The sequence below is a fragment of the Micromesistius poutassou genome (assembly GCF_964030765.1).
Source record: "Micromesistius poutassou genome assembly, chromosome: 16".
In the NCBI taxonomy this organism is placed as follows: Eukaryota; Metazoa; Chordata; class Actinopteri; order Gadiformes; family Gadidae; genus Micromesistius; species Micromesistius poutassou.
The window spans coordinates 16,028,252-16,045,991 of NC_140286.1; the positions used below are offsets into that span (position 1 = coordinate 16,028,252).

The following is a 17,740-nucleotide window of genomic DNA, read 5'->3' on the forward strand; positions in this document are numbered from 1 at the left end:
CCTACGACAGCGGTCTTATGAACAGGCTTTGTCCAGAACTGTTCTGTGAAAGGCAGTCGTTCATGTTGTGATCCCCGTTGTTTTGGTCCTGCAGCAAAGTGTGAAAAAGTGAGTGACAAAAAACCAAAGGAGTCTGATGCTCATTGGAAACAGAAAGACAGCATACCATCCATCACAGAGCTGCAGAGGCGTTTTGTCTCTGAAAAGCTACCGAATTCTAACGTCACACACAAAGCGTAGAGGGCCATTGTCTCTCTCTAGCAGTCTGTTAATTACACAGCTCAATGTTCAGCCTATTGGATTGGTATCAGACACCACAAACACCTCGTCAATAAGCCATTCTGTGGTGGTGACTGTTGCCAGGCGCATGGACTGAACAGCAACTTAATGACGCAAGAGAGAGAGATAGAGAGATAGAGAGATAGAGAGAGTGATAGATAGATAGATGGATAGATAGATAGATAGATCGGTTAACTACGCAGTAAGAACGTAAGACAACTGAACGTTGTCTCTCTGTGGCCATGATGATGATGTTGATGATGGTGAGATAACAACAAGATCAAGACCAATGCTTTAAATGAAAAGGCACTGGACTCAAGTGTCTGGGGGGAGTGAACACACACCGTATGCTTTGACAAACAGCGCCAGTACGCGTTCATCAAACACACACACACACACAAACACACACGCACACACAAACACACACACACACACACACACACAAACATGCGCACGCAAAGTAGTGCCTCTGCTCCTCACCAGCTAACCTTTAAATAAGAGAAAATAGCACTTTGCCAGGAGGTCACCACCACCACACAGGAGGTCACCACCACCACACAGGAGGTCACCACCACACAGGAGGTCACCACCACCACACAGGAGGTCACCACCACCACACAGGAGGTCACCACCACCACACAGGAGGTCACCACCACCACACAGGAGGTCACCACCACCACACAGGAGGTCACCACCACACAGGAGGTCACCACCACACAGGAGGTCACCACCACACAGGTCCAATACGTTGGCTACACAAGCAGACAAAAGTGAGTGTGTTATTCAGGGTAAACGTGAAGCAGGTCATTTACTCATGCAAGTTTCTACACTAGTGAGAAAAACGGACGGTCTGAAACGACATGTGATTAACCCGTATGGAGCACAGCCTACCGATCCCATTCACCCTGACCCTCACCAGTCCCTTAGCCTACTGTCTCCAACACTTCAGACAGTTAGCTGCCGACAAAGCCATGACGACTAACTGTAGAACAGTCAATACAAACGTAATCCCAGCTCAACGTGAGTGAGTGATGGAGGGTGGGTGGATGCCAGTTGTTATTGAATGGCGTCGGTTGTATTTAATGCAAATCAAGGGACCCTTGTGTGGTGCATGTGATCCAGCCAGCTTCAGAAAATGTTCCAAATCTTTTTTGGATAGGACAACGGGAAAAGGCATCGGAATGATCCTCTCCGTTTTGGAAGCATAAGAGCATTGGAATGCTGGTTATTGTATTTTTTGTTGGCAATACTCACAGAGAATCGCTGACGTAGCTAGGGACGTGAATGACAAAAAATGTTCATCGTCTATTAATCAGTGGGTGGTATGAACGAATATTCAATTATTCAATGTCTGACTAGCACTATTCAAGAGTAGATGACCTGAACTCCACATAGATAGATAGATAGATACATACATACATACATACATACATACATACATACATACATACATACATACATACATAGATGAATAGTAGATAGATAGATACATAGATACATAGATAGATAGATAGATGAATAGATAGATAGATACATACATACATACATACATACATACATACATAGATACATAGATACATAGATAAATGAATAGATAGATAGATAGATAGATAGACAGACAGATAGATAGATAGATAGATAGATACATACATACATAGATACATAGATACATAGATATAGATAGATAGATAGATAGATAGATAGATAGATAGATTGATAGATACATACATACATACATACATACATACATACATACATACATACATACATACATACATACATAGATGAATAGATAGATAGATAGATAGACAGACAGATAGATAGATAGATAGATACATACATAGATACATAGATATAGATAGTAGATAGATAGATACATAGATAGATAGATAGATGAATAGATAGATAGATAGATAGATAGATGAATAGATGAATAGATAGATAGATAGATAGATAGATAGATAGATAGATAGATGAATAGATAGATAGGAATCGGAGCCTTCATGACGATTCGATACAATATAATTTTCTTAAGCCAACGATTCCATTATTTTCGATACTTCAGAATTCCCCATGATACGATTTGATTTGTGTCGATTCGATACGATTCGATACTCGATATATACAGAGAAGAAAAAACACTTGTAGCGGGAGTATACTACCTTATCATTAGTAGCTGGAGGTTTGTGATATAGGAGGAGGGCCGCGAATAGTTGGTTTGTGAGGAAAAAAATGTAGAAGCGCTAGTGGTAAAATAAAAATAAATGTGTTAGGGTGTGTTAGGGTGTGTTAGGGTGTGTTAGGGTGTGTTAGGGGGTGTTAGGGTGTGTTAGGGTGTGTTAGGGTGTGTTAGGGGGTGTTAGGGTGTGTTAGGGTGTGTTAGGGTGTGTTAGGGTGTGTTAGGGGGCCACCAAATGAAAAGGTAGCAGAAGATGCTAGTGTGAGGCCTGCTGGGACAACGACTACACATCATCGGGACTGAGAAGACCTTTTACCAGCCAACGAATGGTTCACATGTTTTGCCTAAACCGTTCCGCCCCTTATAGCTACAGTGTTTAATTCCCTTATAATTGTACAGGGCAAAAATTATAACAAATAAATTATATATATGCAATACATAGTAAAAAAATTAACTTTAACAAAATGCAATAATAATAATAACGCAGTGTTATCTTATCTTATCGAGTGCCATTGCTAACAGAGTCCCTTTAAATGACCGCGGCGCAACAGCAAGTGAGCGCATCAGAGAGAAAGCTCTAGCACTTGATACGATGGGTTCAGGTTAACGTGACATGGCCCCCAAAAACAAAAAGATGGATGGACTAATATCTCACAGCTTTTACAACATGGTTTAGGTTTTTTTCGGTGAGTACAACCAGGCCTGAACAAAATTCTAGGGTAAACACTGAGCTCAGTTAATATAGTATGTAGATCCTATGTGTGATATTACTCTTCATTCATATATTTGATTGTGTTGGGGTCATAGTGTTGTATACATATGTACGCCTGTGTACAGTATTGTTTATACTGTTTGTCTGTGCATGATTAAATATATATATATATATATATATATATATATATACTAACTGTGTTACGGAACCAACTTTAGGTCCGTCTGTAATCGTGTCCGTCAATAATTTGTGTTTATTTGATTGGGAAAATGTTCACGGTCCAAATGTAAAGAAGTCGGTTTTGGCCCTCAGGAACAAATAATCAAATGTTTGATTATTCTGATCCGCCCCAATGACGCACTGTCAAATCCTGAATCAACAGAAATGTACTATAATCTATCATAATCCAACCTCTTTGCTACATTTCCCATGAAAAAGTATGTGGCGGTCTCAAACACAACAATTTCTCCACATAGTGACCAATCATTTCATGATTAATTACTTAACAATGATAAAAAAAAAACTTTAGTAGGCCTACCAACACATTCGGTAATAATGACTTACATTCCATTGCCAATGTTCTTAAAAAAAATGGAGGCGTTATTGCGATGTGACGTCCGTCCTATCGAGATACAAGCCCTATCGCGATATAAACCCTATCGCGATATAAGCCCTATTATTACGATCTGACACTGGGGAGCCCATAGGTGAGGCCTGCTTCTGAACAACTTCAGATACACATAAGAAGCGTCTTTGTATAGACTATAGCAATGATAGGCTTGGGTTAGTTCACTATTTGGCTGTTATCATCTGCACGTCGGTGTGTTTGCAATACATGAATATCTGAAGTCATTGTCCAGTGTGGGAAGAGGGCAGAACGAGCACTCCTGCAGGTGGACATAACAACGTTACACACTGACCTCATGGGACAAACAAGTCACACACAGGAACACATCTCCATCTCCATCTTTTAAATGGACTGCGAGATAAGGAGACAACACAGACGACCTCCCACATAATAACCCATCCCTGCCGACCATAGATAAGAGATGGATTGAATAGAAAGACGAGATGAACTTCTGTCTCCCTATTCCCTCCATGAACAAGCAGAACCAACCCAAACTCCTTTCTGTGTCTAAACTCCATTTACTATATTCATATCTGGTCTAATTCCTCGTTCCTGAATAACTGAATAACACACAATAGGCAGAATACCGCGTAATGAGAGTATAAAGTCTTACGTGAGTCCCGGCGAGGAGCGGTGCATGGACCGGCTCGTCTGGCGGAGTGTGGCTGAGCCCGGGCCGGCTTCCGTGAGTCCCGGTGAGGAGTGGTGGTTCGGACCGGTACCGTGGGCTCGTCTGGCGGCGTGTGGCTGATCCCGGGCCGGCTCCGTTCCGCTAAGTATTCGGTGTCTGGTCTGCGTTCCCGGGTTTCTATCCCCGACCCATCCGTGGATACCGATCGGTTGGCTGACCAGCGACGAAGAGATCCTCGATTTACCCGTGAATGGATCTGGATCTGCAGCCAGACTCACTCACTCTCTCTCTCTCTCTCTCTCTCTCTCTCTCTCTCTCTCTCTCTCTCTCTCTCTCTCTCACTGTGTGTGTGTGTGTGTGTGTGTGTGTGTGTGTGTGTGTGTGTGTGTGTCTCTCTCTCTCTCTCTCTCTCTCTCTCTCTCTCTCTCTCTCTCTCTCTCTCTCTCTCTCTCTCTCTCTCTCTCTCTCACACTGTGTGTGTGTGTGTGTGTGTGTGTGTGTGTGTGTGTGTCTCTCTCTCTCGCTCTCTCTCTCTCTCTCCAAACTCCACTTAGCTAGCCTACTATGGATGATTTGATTGGACGTCAGCTGGAATGCGTTCACAGAATGCCTGTTGGTTTATGATTGATGTTCTGTTATAAAATATGGATGTCTTTCCATCCATCTTAAACAAAGAACAGACGACCTAGAGCAGTTATAAAGGCTCAGTTCATCTTAAACAAAGAACAGACGACATAGAGCAGTTATAAAGGCTCAGTTCATCTTAAAGAACAGAGGACATAGAGCAGTTATAAAGGCTCAGTTCATCTTAAAGAACAGGCGACATAGAGCAGTTATAAAGGCTCAGTTCATCTTAAAGAACAGACGACCTAGAGCAGTTATAAAGGCTCAGTTCATCTTAAACAAAGAACAGATGACATAGAGCAGTTATAAAGGCTCAGTTCATCTTAAAGAACAGGCGACATAGAGCAGTTATAAAGGCTCAGTTCATCTTAAAGAACAGACGACATAGAGCAGTTATAAAGGCTCAGTTCATCTTAAACAAAGAACAGACGACATAGAGCAGTTATAAAGGCTCAGTTCATCTTAAAGAACAGACGACATAGAGCAGTTATAAAGGCTCAGTTCATCTTAAAGAACAGACGACATAGAGCAGTTATAAAGGCTCAGTTCATCTTAAAGAACAGACGACATAGAGCAGTTATAAAGGCTCAGTTCATCTTAAAGAAGAGACGACCTAGAGCAGTTATAAAGGCTCAGTTCATCTTAAAGAACAGACGACCTAGAGCAGTTATAAAGGCTCAGTTCATCTTAAAGAACAGACGACCTAGAGCAGTTATAAAGGCTCAGTTCATCTTAAAGAACAGGCGACATAGAGCAGTTATAAAGGCTCAGTTCATCTTAAAGAACAGGTGACATAGAGCAGTTATAAAGGCTCAGTTCATCTTAAAGAACAGACGACCTAGAGCAGTTATAAAGGCTCAGTTCATCTTAAAGAACAGACGACATAGAGCAGTTATAAAGGCTCAGTTCATCTTAAAGAACAGACGACATAGAGCAGTTATAAAGGCTCAGTTCATCTTAAAGAACAGACGACCTAGAGCAGTTATAAAGGCTCAGTTCATCTTAAACAAAGAACAGACGACATAGAGCAGTTATAAAGGCTCAGTTCATCTTAAAGAACAGACGACATAGAGCAGTTATAAAGGCTCAGTTCATCTTAAAGAACAGACGACATAGAGCAGTTATAAAGGCTCAGTTCATCTTAAAGAACAGACGACATAGAGCAGTTATAAAGGCTCAGTTCATCTTAAAGAACAGACGACCTAGAGCAGTTATAAAGGCTCAGTTCATCTTAAAGAACAGACGACATAGAGCAGTTATAAAGGCTCAGTTCATCTTAAAGAACAGACGACATAGAGCAGTTATAAAGGCTCAGTTCATCTTAAAGAACAGACGACCTAGAGCAGTTATAAAGGCTCAGTTCATCTTAAAGAACAGACGACCTAGAGCAGTTATAAAGGCTCAGTTCATCATAAAGAACAGACGACATAGAGCAGTTATAAAGGCTCAGTTCATCTTAAAGAACAGACGACCTAGAGCAGTTATAAAGGCTCAGTTCATCTTAAAGAACAGACGACATAGAGCAGTTATAAAGGCTCAGTTCATCTTAAAGAACAGACGACATAGAGCAGTTATAAAGGCTCAGTTCATCTTAAAGAACAGACGACCTAGAGCAGTTATAAAGGCTCAGTTCATCTTAAAGAACAGACGACCTAGAGCAGTTATAAAGGCTCAGTTCATCTTAAAGAACAGACGACATAGAGCAGTTATAAAGGCTCAGTTCATCTTAAAGAACAGACGACATAGAGCAGTTATAAAGGCTCAGTTCATCTTAAAGAACAGACGACATAGAGCAGTTATAAAGGCTCAGTTCATCTTAAAGAACAGACGACATAGAGCAGTTATAAAGGCTCAGTTCATCTTAAAGAACAGACGACCTAGAGCAGTTATAAAGGCTCAGTTCATCTTAAAGAACAGACGACCTAGAGCAGTTATAAAGGCTCAGTTCATCTTAAAGAACAGACGACATAGAGCAGTTATAAAGGCTCAGTTCATCTTAAAGAACAGACGACCTAGAGCAGTTATAAAGGCTCAGTTCATCTTAAAGAACAGACGACCTAGAGCAGTTATAAAGGCTCAGTTCATCTTAAAGAACAGACGACATAGAGCAGTTATAAAGGCTCAGTTCATCTTAAAGAACAGACGACATAGAGCAGTTATAAAGGCTCAGTTCATCTTAAAGAACAGACGACATAGAGCAGTTATAAAGGCTCAGTTCATCTTAAAGAACAGACGACATAGAGCAGTTATAAAGGCTCAGTTCATCTTAAAGAACAGACGACCTAGAGCAGTTATAAAGGCTCAGTTCATCTTAAAGAACAGACGACCTAGAGCAGTTATAAAGGCTCAGTTCATCTTAAAGAACAGACGACATAGAGCAGTTATAAAGGCTCAGTTCATCTTAAAGAACAGACGACATAGAGCAGTTATAAAGGCTCAGTTCATCTTAAAGAACAGACGACATAGAGCAGTTATAAAGGCTCAGTTCATCTTAAAGAACAGACGACATAGAGCAGTTATAAAGGCTCAGTTCATCTTAAAGAACAGACGACCTAGAGCAGTTATAAAGGCTCAGTTCATCTTAAAGAACAGACGACCTAGAGCAGTTATAAAGGCTCAGTTCATCTTAAAGAACAGACGACATAGAGCAGTTATAAAGGCTCAGTTCATCTTAAAGAACAGACGACCTAGAGCAGTTATAAAGGCTCAGTTCATCTTAAAGAACAGACGACCTAGAGCAGTTATAAAGGCTCAGTTCATCTTAAAGAACAGACGACATAGAGCAGTTATAAAGGCTCAGTTCATCTTAAAGAACAGACGACATAGAGCAGTTATAAAGGCTCAGTTCATCTTAAAGAACAGACGACATAGAGCAGTTATAAAGGCTCAGTTCATCTTAAAGAACAGACGACATAGAGCAGTTATAAAGGCCCAGTTCCCCGAATAATGGATGATGTCAAAATGGGATATGTTGCCAATGGCTTGCTCAGAAAATGTGCATAGACCCTGGTCCTGGTCCTGGTCCTGGTCCTGGTCCTGACCCTGGTCCTGACCCTGGTCTTGGTCCTGGTCCTGACCCTGGTCCTGGTCCTGACCCTGGTCTTGGTCCTGACCCTGGTCCTGGTGGTGGTCCTGAACCTGGTCCTGACCCTGGTCCTGGTGGTGGTCCTGGTCCAGGTCCTGACCCTGGTCCTAGTCCTGGTCCTAGTCCTGACCCCGGTCCTGGTCCTGACCCTGGTCCTAGTCCTGGTCCTGGTCCTGACCCCGGTCCTGGTCCTGGTCCTGGTCCTGGTCCTGGTCCTGACCCCGGTCCTGGTCCTGACCCCGGTCCTGGTCCTGGTCCTGACCCTGGTCTTGGTCCTGGTCCTAGTCCTGACCCCGGTCCTAGTCCTGACCCCGGTCCTGGTCCTGACCCCGGTCCTGGTCCTGGTCCTGGTCCTGGCCCTGGTCCACCCTGAGCCGCATTGAAGCGGACTGGTGATTGATGGAAGAGTTGTAGCGCCCCCTGTGGCCAAAGAAGTACTTTGCTGTTTGATACACTGGTTTCTATAGCTGTCCCTGTGAACTGGTACACTGGTTTCTATAGCTGTCCCTGTGAACTGGTACACTGGTTTCTATAGCTGTCCCTGTGAACTGGTACACTGGTTTCTATAGCTGTCCCTGTGAACTGGTACACTGGTTTCTATAGCTGTCCCTGTGAACTGGTACACTTTCCTCCCATTATGAAGAGTAGCTCGCTGAGACCCCACAACAGTGCTTATTGGTTGTTTCCAAAACGTTGGCGGTATAGAGGCGGCCTGATCATGTCAAATGAGGCCCAGATACCAAGTTTGAGTTCTGTTTTACGGGGCGTGGCCGTTTAGGTTTCAACGCGTTCTAACGCCCCCTGTGGTCAAAGCAGTACAAAATCATTATGGAGACCTCCGTACTTCCAATCTGCATATGCCTATTTCACTTGGAGTGTTTGATTTGAGCCTTATTGTCCCATTCACTTTCCAGTTTAATAATAATATGATAAATCTAAATTTGAAAAAAATATATAACATTCCAATTTATTTTTTTGGTAGCACACTGTGCTGAAATATTTGCAATTCTTTGCGACGGGCGTGGTTTTTATACCTGCAACACTGTAGGAGGAGATAGTTACCAAAAATAATAAAAATAAACATGAAAGAATGATGATGGATGATAAGATGATGAAGGATATGGGAACAGTACAGTAAAACAGGAGGACTAGTACAAACACTGCAGTGATCCACAACATACTTGGAGTACATTTCTGATGATTGCCTTAAAATGAAATACTGCTCCCATGATGCATCCTGCCTCTCTCCTGACCACCAGCTCGTCCAGGGGCTCCCTGCCACGGCCCAGGACTGTTGTTGTTGCTGTGGTATATTTTCCATCTTCTGCTAATGTTTACACTAATGTTTGGTGTGTCTGTTTGTGTATTTTATTGTTTGTCTGTTTGATTGTGTTACACAGTATGTGTGTATGTATGTATGTATATGTGTGTGTGTGCGTGTGTGTGTTTGGTATGACATCACTGGGCCATTGGGCAGTGGGTCAGTGATGTGCAGATGTGTATACTATATATCAAGGGCCGCTATATCTGAAGGGGTGGGTTGTATGGTGATGTGGGTCCATGTGTGCATGCGGTGTGGTTATCTCATGTTGTATTGTAATATGTGCGTGTGTGTGCGTGTACGTGTGCGTGTGCGTGTGTGTGTGTGTGGTTTGCGCAGCATTGTGCGTAGTAGAAGGGTGTTGTAGTGAAGGGTGTCATAGGGCTGTGTCATAGTGAAGGGTGTTGTAGTGAAGGGTGTCGTAGTGAAGGGTGTCGTAGGGCTGTGTTGTAGTGAAGGGTGTCGTAGTGAAGGGTGTCGTAGGGCTGTGTTGTAGTGAAGGGTGTCGTAGTGAAGGGTGTCGTAGGGCTGTGTCGTAGTGAAGGGTGTCATAGGGCTGTGTTGTAGTGAAGGGTGTCATAGTGAAGGGTGTTGTAGTGAAGGGTGTTGTAGTGAAGGGTGTCATAGGGCTGTGTTGTAGTGAAGGGTGTCATAGTGAAGGGTGTTGTAGTGAAGGGTGTTGTAGTGAAGGGTGTCATAGGGCTGTGTCATAGTGAAGGGTGTCATAGTGAAGGGTGTCATAGTGAAGGGTGTTGTAGTGAAGGGTGTCGTAGGGCTGTGTTGTAGTGAAGGGTGTCGTAGGGCTGTGTTGTAGTGAAGGGTGTCGTAGTGAAGGGTGTCGTAGGGCTGTGTTGTAGTGAAGGGTGTCGTAGTGAAGGGTGTTGTAGGGCTGTGTCATAGTGAAGGGTGTCGTAGGGCTGTGTCGTAGTGAAGGGTGTCGTAGTGAAGGGTGTCGTAGTGAAGGGTGTCGTAGTGAAGGGTGTCGTAGGGCTGTGTTGTAGTGAAGGGTGTCGTAGTGAAGGGTGTCGTAGGGCTGTGTCGTAGTGAAGGGTGTCGTAGGGATGTGTTGTAGTGAAGGGTGTCGTAGGGCTGTGTTGTAGTGAAGGGTGTCGTAGTGAAGGGTGTCGTAGGGCTGTGTTGTAGTGAAGGGTGTCATAGGGCTGTGTCATAGTGAAGGGTGTCGTAGTGAAGGGTGTTGTAGGGCTGTGTTGTAGTGAAGGGTGTCGTAGGGCTGTGTTGTAGTGAAGGGTGTCATAGTGAAGGGTGTCATAGGGCTGTGTTGTAGTGAAGGGTGTCATAGGGCTGTGTCATAGTGAAGGGTGTCGTAGTGAAGGGTGTCGTAGTGAAGGGTGTTGTAGGGCTGTGTTGTAGTGAAGGGTGTCGTAGTGAAGGGTGTCGTAGGGCTGTGTTGTAGTGAAGGGTGTTGTAGGGCTGTGTTGTAGTGAAGGGTGTCGTAGGGCTGTGTTGTAGTGAAGGGTGTCGTAGTGAAGGGTGTCGTAGGGCTGTGTTGTAGTGAAGGGTGTCGTAGGGCTGTGTCGTAGTGAAGGGTGTCGTAATGAAGGGTGTCGTAGGGCTGTGTCATAGTGAAGGGTGTCTTAGTGAAGGGTGTTGTAGTGAAGGGTGTCGTAGTGAAGGGTGTCGTAGTGAAGGGTGTTGTAGGGCTGTGTTGTGTTGCACTGGGAAGTTTTCAGTGCTCTACTCACCGGCCAATTCTGGAAAATGTGATGACTTCTCTGTTGCTAGGCAACGGGCGTCCTGGAACAGAGATGAATGAAGGTCCCTGAGCTCTGTTCTCAGGCTACCATCGTCTTCCTCGCTCTATATTCTGTCTTTGCAGTCAGAGACAGAAGCAGAGTGACCCCCTTTAACTGGATCTCAGATCCAGTGTCTCTGTGTGTCCCCTGAGGCCTTATACACATTCATCAACCATGTGTTCATATTCATATATTTAGCTGTGGTCTGGTTTCAGCACATATAATTACAACTCTATTGAGGAACAAATCTCCACATAGTGGACCAATAAACGTAAAATACACTTTATTCTAAACATATTGACAAACATTTGAGGTTTGAGATTTTTACAAATGGGATGCAGGCCGGATCAAACCTCCACCGTACCCATCACCGCCTCCCCCATCAGACATCCTCCTGATCACCCTCTCCCCCACCGCCTCCCCCATCAGACATCCTCCTGATCAACCAGGAGCTCACCCTCTCCCCCACCGCCTCCCCATCAGACATCCTCCTGATCACCCTCTCCCCCACCGCCTCCCCCATCAGACATCCTCCTGAGCATCTGTCTCACATTCACTGACCCTTTCATGTTTCAGTCAGCTCAAGGGTTTTGGAAAAGTTTTATTTCTTTGTGCAAGATAAACAAGAAAGATGCTCTAGATGCTAGAAAGATGCTCATAGACATACATGAATGCACTGTGGGACAAAAGACACCCCAGAGGGTTTATAATGGATGCCCACCTAACGTTAAAATAGAATAAGGTAAAGAAATGATCAATGATCAGAAAACAGGTGGTGGAACGAAGGGGAGGGGTCCCCTCCATAACTCTACTGAGACTGCAGGCCAAAGCAGTGTTTCACTTGATCATTTATAAAGCACTGCTACGTTCAGAGCCTGCTGCTCTGACTCAGATTAAGCATGTAACAAATCTATTTTGCGTGTCTTAACGCCCAGAGACCTCTTTTGGATTTATCTTCTTCAAACCCTCACACACGTTCCGTCTCAGACACACAAGAATGTACAGTCTGCACACAAATCAATGAATCCTTTTAGAACCGTTTCCCCAAAAGGCTTGTATGACAAAAAGAAGAAAAGGGAGTAGGAGGAAATACAGAAAACCTGCTCCCCCATTTGCATGTGTTTAATACTGCAGTGGGGTGTCTGAATTATTGATCACTGGCTTCGTACCTGTGCCTTTGTGAGTCAATGTATAGAGGTGCCTGGCTGGCCCCGCTCTCCCTCCCTCTCTGGGCCAGCGGGGTGAAGTCAGCCCTGCTACCTGGCTCCTACACCCTCCAGGGAGGGTCTTTGAGGACATGACCGTGTCTGAGATGGAGAGGAGCCCAGCGCTGAGGTGGAGATCTGCTTTAAGGAGGTCCGTTGGGACAAGGCCGTATACGTTTCCACAGCCCTGTGTCCCGATACTATCTGACAGGGAGGTTTGGAGTTGCTTGTGTTGTAATCAAAGTTAGAAAAACACGTAGTAGTAGTGAAAGTACAAGTATTTATTTATTTATTTATTAGGAGGCTCTGAGGGCTTCCCCAGCACTAAAGGTAGTGACTCAAAGTGCAGCGATTCAAGCAATAGATTACAATAAGGCTGCATACCTATACCGCGCCTGTAGTCCTTAGCCCTGGGTGAAGTCTTGGAAGGTTTTAGCAAATTCAGCAGTTAGCAATAATTACAGTAGAAAAAAAATACATACAGGCATTGGACTGTTAATATAAAGGAGAAATATGATCTCTTTGACCTAAAATCGCTTCACTCACAAGATAAACATTAGACAAATGCACTGGAATTGATGTGGCTGACCGGTGAATTGACTTCCAAGTTCACACACACACACACACACACACACACACTATTGGTAGGCACTGGTAAATGTGTTTATAAAAATCAAAGTCTATAGGATAGGAAATGTTAGAATAACAAATGTTTACATTCACATCACTTTCATGTATGAAGGCATCAATTCATATTCAACATTATGACTCCTCTTGGCGACTGCAGGGTTGTATATACAGGTTTGTTATTAAACTGCCACGTGGGCTTAATCTTACAATTTACAGTTTCTGTTTTCACTCTTGGCTGTCCCCCGTGTGTGTGTGTGTGTGTGTGTGTGTGTGTGTGTGTGTGTGTGTGTGTGTGTGTGTGTGTGTGTGTGTGTGTGTGTGTGTGTGTGTGTCTCTCTGAACAGAACAGTGACACACAGCGCCACTTCTGAATTTAATTTATTTTGGTTTTTACAACCTTGAATAATCTTTGGCTAATATGTGATGTAAACATATGCTTCATGGTATAAAAGTGAATTAAGCAGCTCATCTTGATTCATATATGGTCACATACCAATCAAATCCTGCTGTGCTAGGGGAGTGCTGACGTCTGCTGTCGTCTGATTACGGAGCTAAAGAACTTCTATAAAGCTTTATCGCGATAGCAATGTCAATATTAAGATGATTCCGAAGTACTCCAATATAAAGATTTCCTATTCATTTCTACCTAATCTGGTATCCTCCTGTAAAAGGACATTTTGTTTCCAGAAAGTCACTTAGAACCATATTAATATTGTAATAAAAATAGAGATGTTGTGCCTTGTTTAAACTGCTCAGTAGGAAGTGGGGCGGGGAGGTGGACTGCATGTGGTGCTTTGGACATGGCTTTAACTAAGACCCTTTGGACCAGTGGTGGAGGCAGAGACGGCCTTAACTAAGACCCTTTGGACCAGTGGTGGAGGCAGAGACGGCCTTAACTAAGACCCTTTGGACCAGTGGTGGAGGCAGAGACCCTCTGTACCAGTGGTGGAGGCAGAGACGGCCTTAACTAAGACCCTCTGTACCAGTGGTGGAGGCAGAGACGGCCTTACCATCTGACCGCCCACATCTGAAACACGGGCGTCTTGAGTCAACATGGACACATGTAGCAAAGGCTAATCCAGTCGGGACCAGTTGAGCAGTGTTTACATTGCTGAAAAAAAAGTTAGGATTTGTGACCATCCCTTAATGAGGTGCGTTACCAGTTGTCTGGGTTGGGGTTTCCACACACACACATTGTTTAGGCAGAAATATGTGATGGTGGGGTTTAAAGATAGGGGGAAAGACATGTGTAATATATATATATATAAAAACAAAACGAAAACGAAAACAAATAAATGTACATTTACATTAGAGTTGGACCTCTGCGGACCAGTAGAGCCAAGGCACAGAAACAAGGGGACCAAGAGGTCTTTAACTTCTGGTTCCCTTAGTGTAAAGAAGGTTTTAAACATTACATAATCAACTTCTTGGTAACATGCCTTTTCCATTCCACATTAAAGGCAGACCGTCACCAGGACCACCGCCGCACAGGGCAGCCCACCTCCAGCCTTTAGTCTGACATTCATCCACCCCGCCACACCGCCCTCTGTCCAGCCGCTGGTGGTGTAGCTGGAGGCCGTCCTGGGGGGGGGGGGGGGGGGCGACCCCCCTACCACTGCTCCCAGCTGAAGTCGTCCCCGCCTCCAAACACCACAAAGAAGCCCAGGATGGTGAGGAAGATGACAGAGTTGCCGGCCATCACCAGACCACAAGCGCCCCACTGGATCTGTGACCAACGCAGAGGAAGTCTTACAGGAGGCGAACACACACACACACACACACACACACACACACACACACACACACACACACACACACACACACACACACACACACACACACACACACACACACACACACACACACACACACACACACACACACACACACACACACAACCTTTTTTCCTCATGGGGAAAGTTTTAAACCATTAACCAAAAGCATGAAGCCAACACATGGAGCTCCCTGTGCGCAGTGTGTGTACCGTGGCTTTGCGTGCCAGGATCATGGGCAGGCCGAAGGCGGACACCACGATGCCCGTGGTGAAGAAGTAGGCCAGCTCCCTGCAGGCGTTGCTGGCCGAGTCGGTGTCGTCGCTCAGCCTCCTGGCGATGAAGGTGGGGACGGGGCTGAGCACGTAGAACAGCAACACGAACAGAGGCCAGTACACCCTGGAAACAAGAGCACGTCTGACAACCAGTAGGGCCTCCTCCACAGCCACAGAGGACATAAAGACCAGTAGTACCAGTATGAAGAGGTCAGACATAATACTAATATAGAAATAAAGACCAGTAGTACCAGTATAAAGAGGTCAGACATAATACTAATATATAAATAAAGACCAGTAGTACCAGTATAAAGAGGTCAGACATAATACTAATATATAAATAAAGACCAGTACCAAAGTACCAGTATAAAGAGGTCAGACATAATACTAATAAATAAAGACCAGTACCAAAGTACCAGTATAAAGAGGTCAAACAGAAGTCAATCATAATAATAATATAATAATAATAAACCAGTATCATAATACACCAGTATCATAATACACCAGTATCATAATACACCAGTAACATAATATACCAGTATCATAATACACCAGTATCACAATACACCAGTATCATAATACACCAGTAACATACTAAACCAGTATCATAATACACCAGTAACATACTAAACCAGTATCATAATACACCAGTATCATAATACACCAGTGATATACTAAACCAGTAACATACTAAACCAGTCTCCAGTGATATACTAAACCAGTATCATACTAAACCAGTCTCCAGTGATATACTAAACCAGTATCATACTAAACCAGTCTCCAGTGACATACTAAACCAGTAACCTCATAACCAGTGTCACCCACCCGTACTGCTCCAGTGCACAGCCCAGCAGCAGGAAGGTCAGGCCCACGGCTCCACTGAACGACAGCCCCACCAGGGCTGCAGAGAGAGAGACACGGGTCAGGGTCAGGGTCAGGGTCAGGGGTCAGGGTTAGGGTCAGGGTTAGGGTTAGGGGTTAGGGTCAGGGTTAGGGACAGGGGTTAGGGACAGGGGTTAGGGACAGGGGTTAGGGACAGGGGGTTAGTGGTTAGGGACAGGGTTAGGGACAGGGGTTAGGGTTAGGGGGTTAGTGGTTAGGGACAGGGTTAGGGACAGGGGTTAGGGTTAGTGGTTAGGGACAGGGGTTAGGGACAGGGTTAGGGACAGGGGTTAGGGTTAGTGGTTAGGGACAGGGGTTAGGGACAGGGGTTAGGGTTAGGGGGTTAGTGGTTAGGGACAGGGTTAGGGACAGGGGTTAGGGACAGGGGTTAGGGTTAGGGGGTTAGTGGTTAGGGACAGGGTTAGGGACAGGGGTTAGGGACAGGGGTTAGGGTTAGGGGGTTAGTGGTTAGGGACAGGGGTTAGGGTTAGGGGGTTAGTGGTTAGGGACAGGGTTAGGGACAGAGGTTAGGGTTAGGGGGTTAGTGGTTAGGGACAGGGGTTAGGGACACTGCTTCAGGTCCGTCCATAGCACAAAGGAGGGCCACAGAGTCCGCACGGAGCGGGTGTGTCAGAAGCCTCGACCTGTTGTGAACACAACCACATCACGGGGACGCGCAGCGCAGCGCGGCGCTGTGCCACCGACAATACGAGTGGATAGATATAGTTATGGTTATTAGCTCATATATACGGAAGGCATACCTTTAACACCGGCCATTATAATGTGTTTTTCTTCCAGATGCCGTCACTCGCTGTCGGTTGATGTCTTGGTTTCAGTCTCGTTGTTAACTTGGTGGCGCGTCTCTTCCGGGTCCTTCTGGGTTTCTTTTCCTTCCAGCGGATGACTTCCTTAAAGGGACAGTCACCGCTCAGCGAGGCCCTTTAAAGGCCCCACATCCCGCTCTATTGGGGTTAAGAATTGCATTCGGGGGTACTACTAGAATAGGGTTACATGCCTGTATGTTAAAAAAATACCCCTTATTATTCTCGCATTAATTTAATTTCTTACATTCTTTTTTGTATCATGTCGCATTAAAGGACAATTCCGGTATTTTGAACATTGAGCCCCCTTTCTGGTTTGTCTAGGATGAAATAGAGTGGTTGACACCGAAATGTTGACTATTGGTCCTGTCTCGGGTATTTGGCTCATTTCAAATCGCCCTGCCTGCTTCAGAATGGCTGGCTACAGGCATTCACAAACATGCCCTTAAAACATCCTTAAACGTTTGTTTTCAGAAATGTGCAACTCACTGAGAATACCCCATGGCTCGGACTCGGAAAGAGCGAAAAAACACTTCTCTTCATCCTTCATCCAACAAATAGAAACAACAACCAACTATATAGTATTAAAACACGGAGCATGGTTAAAAAAAGTTTGTTTTTGTTGTGAAGCTCAACGCAAAACAACCAAACGCTGCAGGAGTACTTTGTTACATGCCTTGGTAGTTCTTATAAAAGCAAGATATCTGTTTGAACTTTCAGTGAATTATCACATGACCTGCATTGAAGCCCACACAAATAATACATTGACTGCTCCTCTGGGATATCCCCATTTCCTCCAGTACAGCTGATCCACCAGCAGCTCAGACCCACTGGCATTGGGTTAACGTTAACAACACAAGGGTCATAAGGATGCAGAGTGATCAAGGGAGCGAGAGTTGCCAACAACTGTCCACACTGAGACCCACACATCGACCACCCTCT

The 17,740-nt window shown here is 44.6% G+C and overlaps 1 protein-coding gene across 1 annotated transcript; it reads right to left on the reverse strand.

Annotated features, from left to right (window-relative positions):
- Window positions 1-13,878: 13,878 nt before the first annotated feature.
- On the reverse strand, window positions 13,879-16,863 carry leprot (leptin receptor overlapping transcript). Its single transcript, XM_084480858.1, has 4 exons — window positions 16,739-16,863; window positions 15,921-15,996; window positions 15,033-15,219; window positions 13,879-14,774 (listed from the first exon to the last, which is right to left on the reverse strand). The coding sequence occupies exons 1-4, from the start codon at window positions 16,752-16,754 to the stop codon at window positions 14,658-14,660; spliced, it is 396 nt and encodes a 131-aa protein (XP_084336984.1). The 5' UTR covers window positions 16,755-16,863; the 3' UTR covers window positions 13,879-14,657.
- Between the last annotated feature and the right edge of the window lie 877 nt (window positions 16,864-17,740).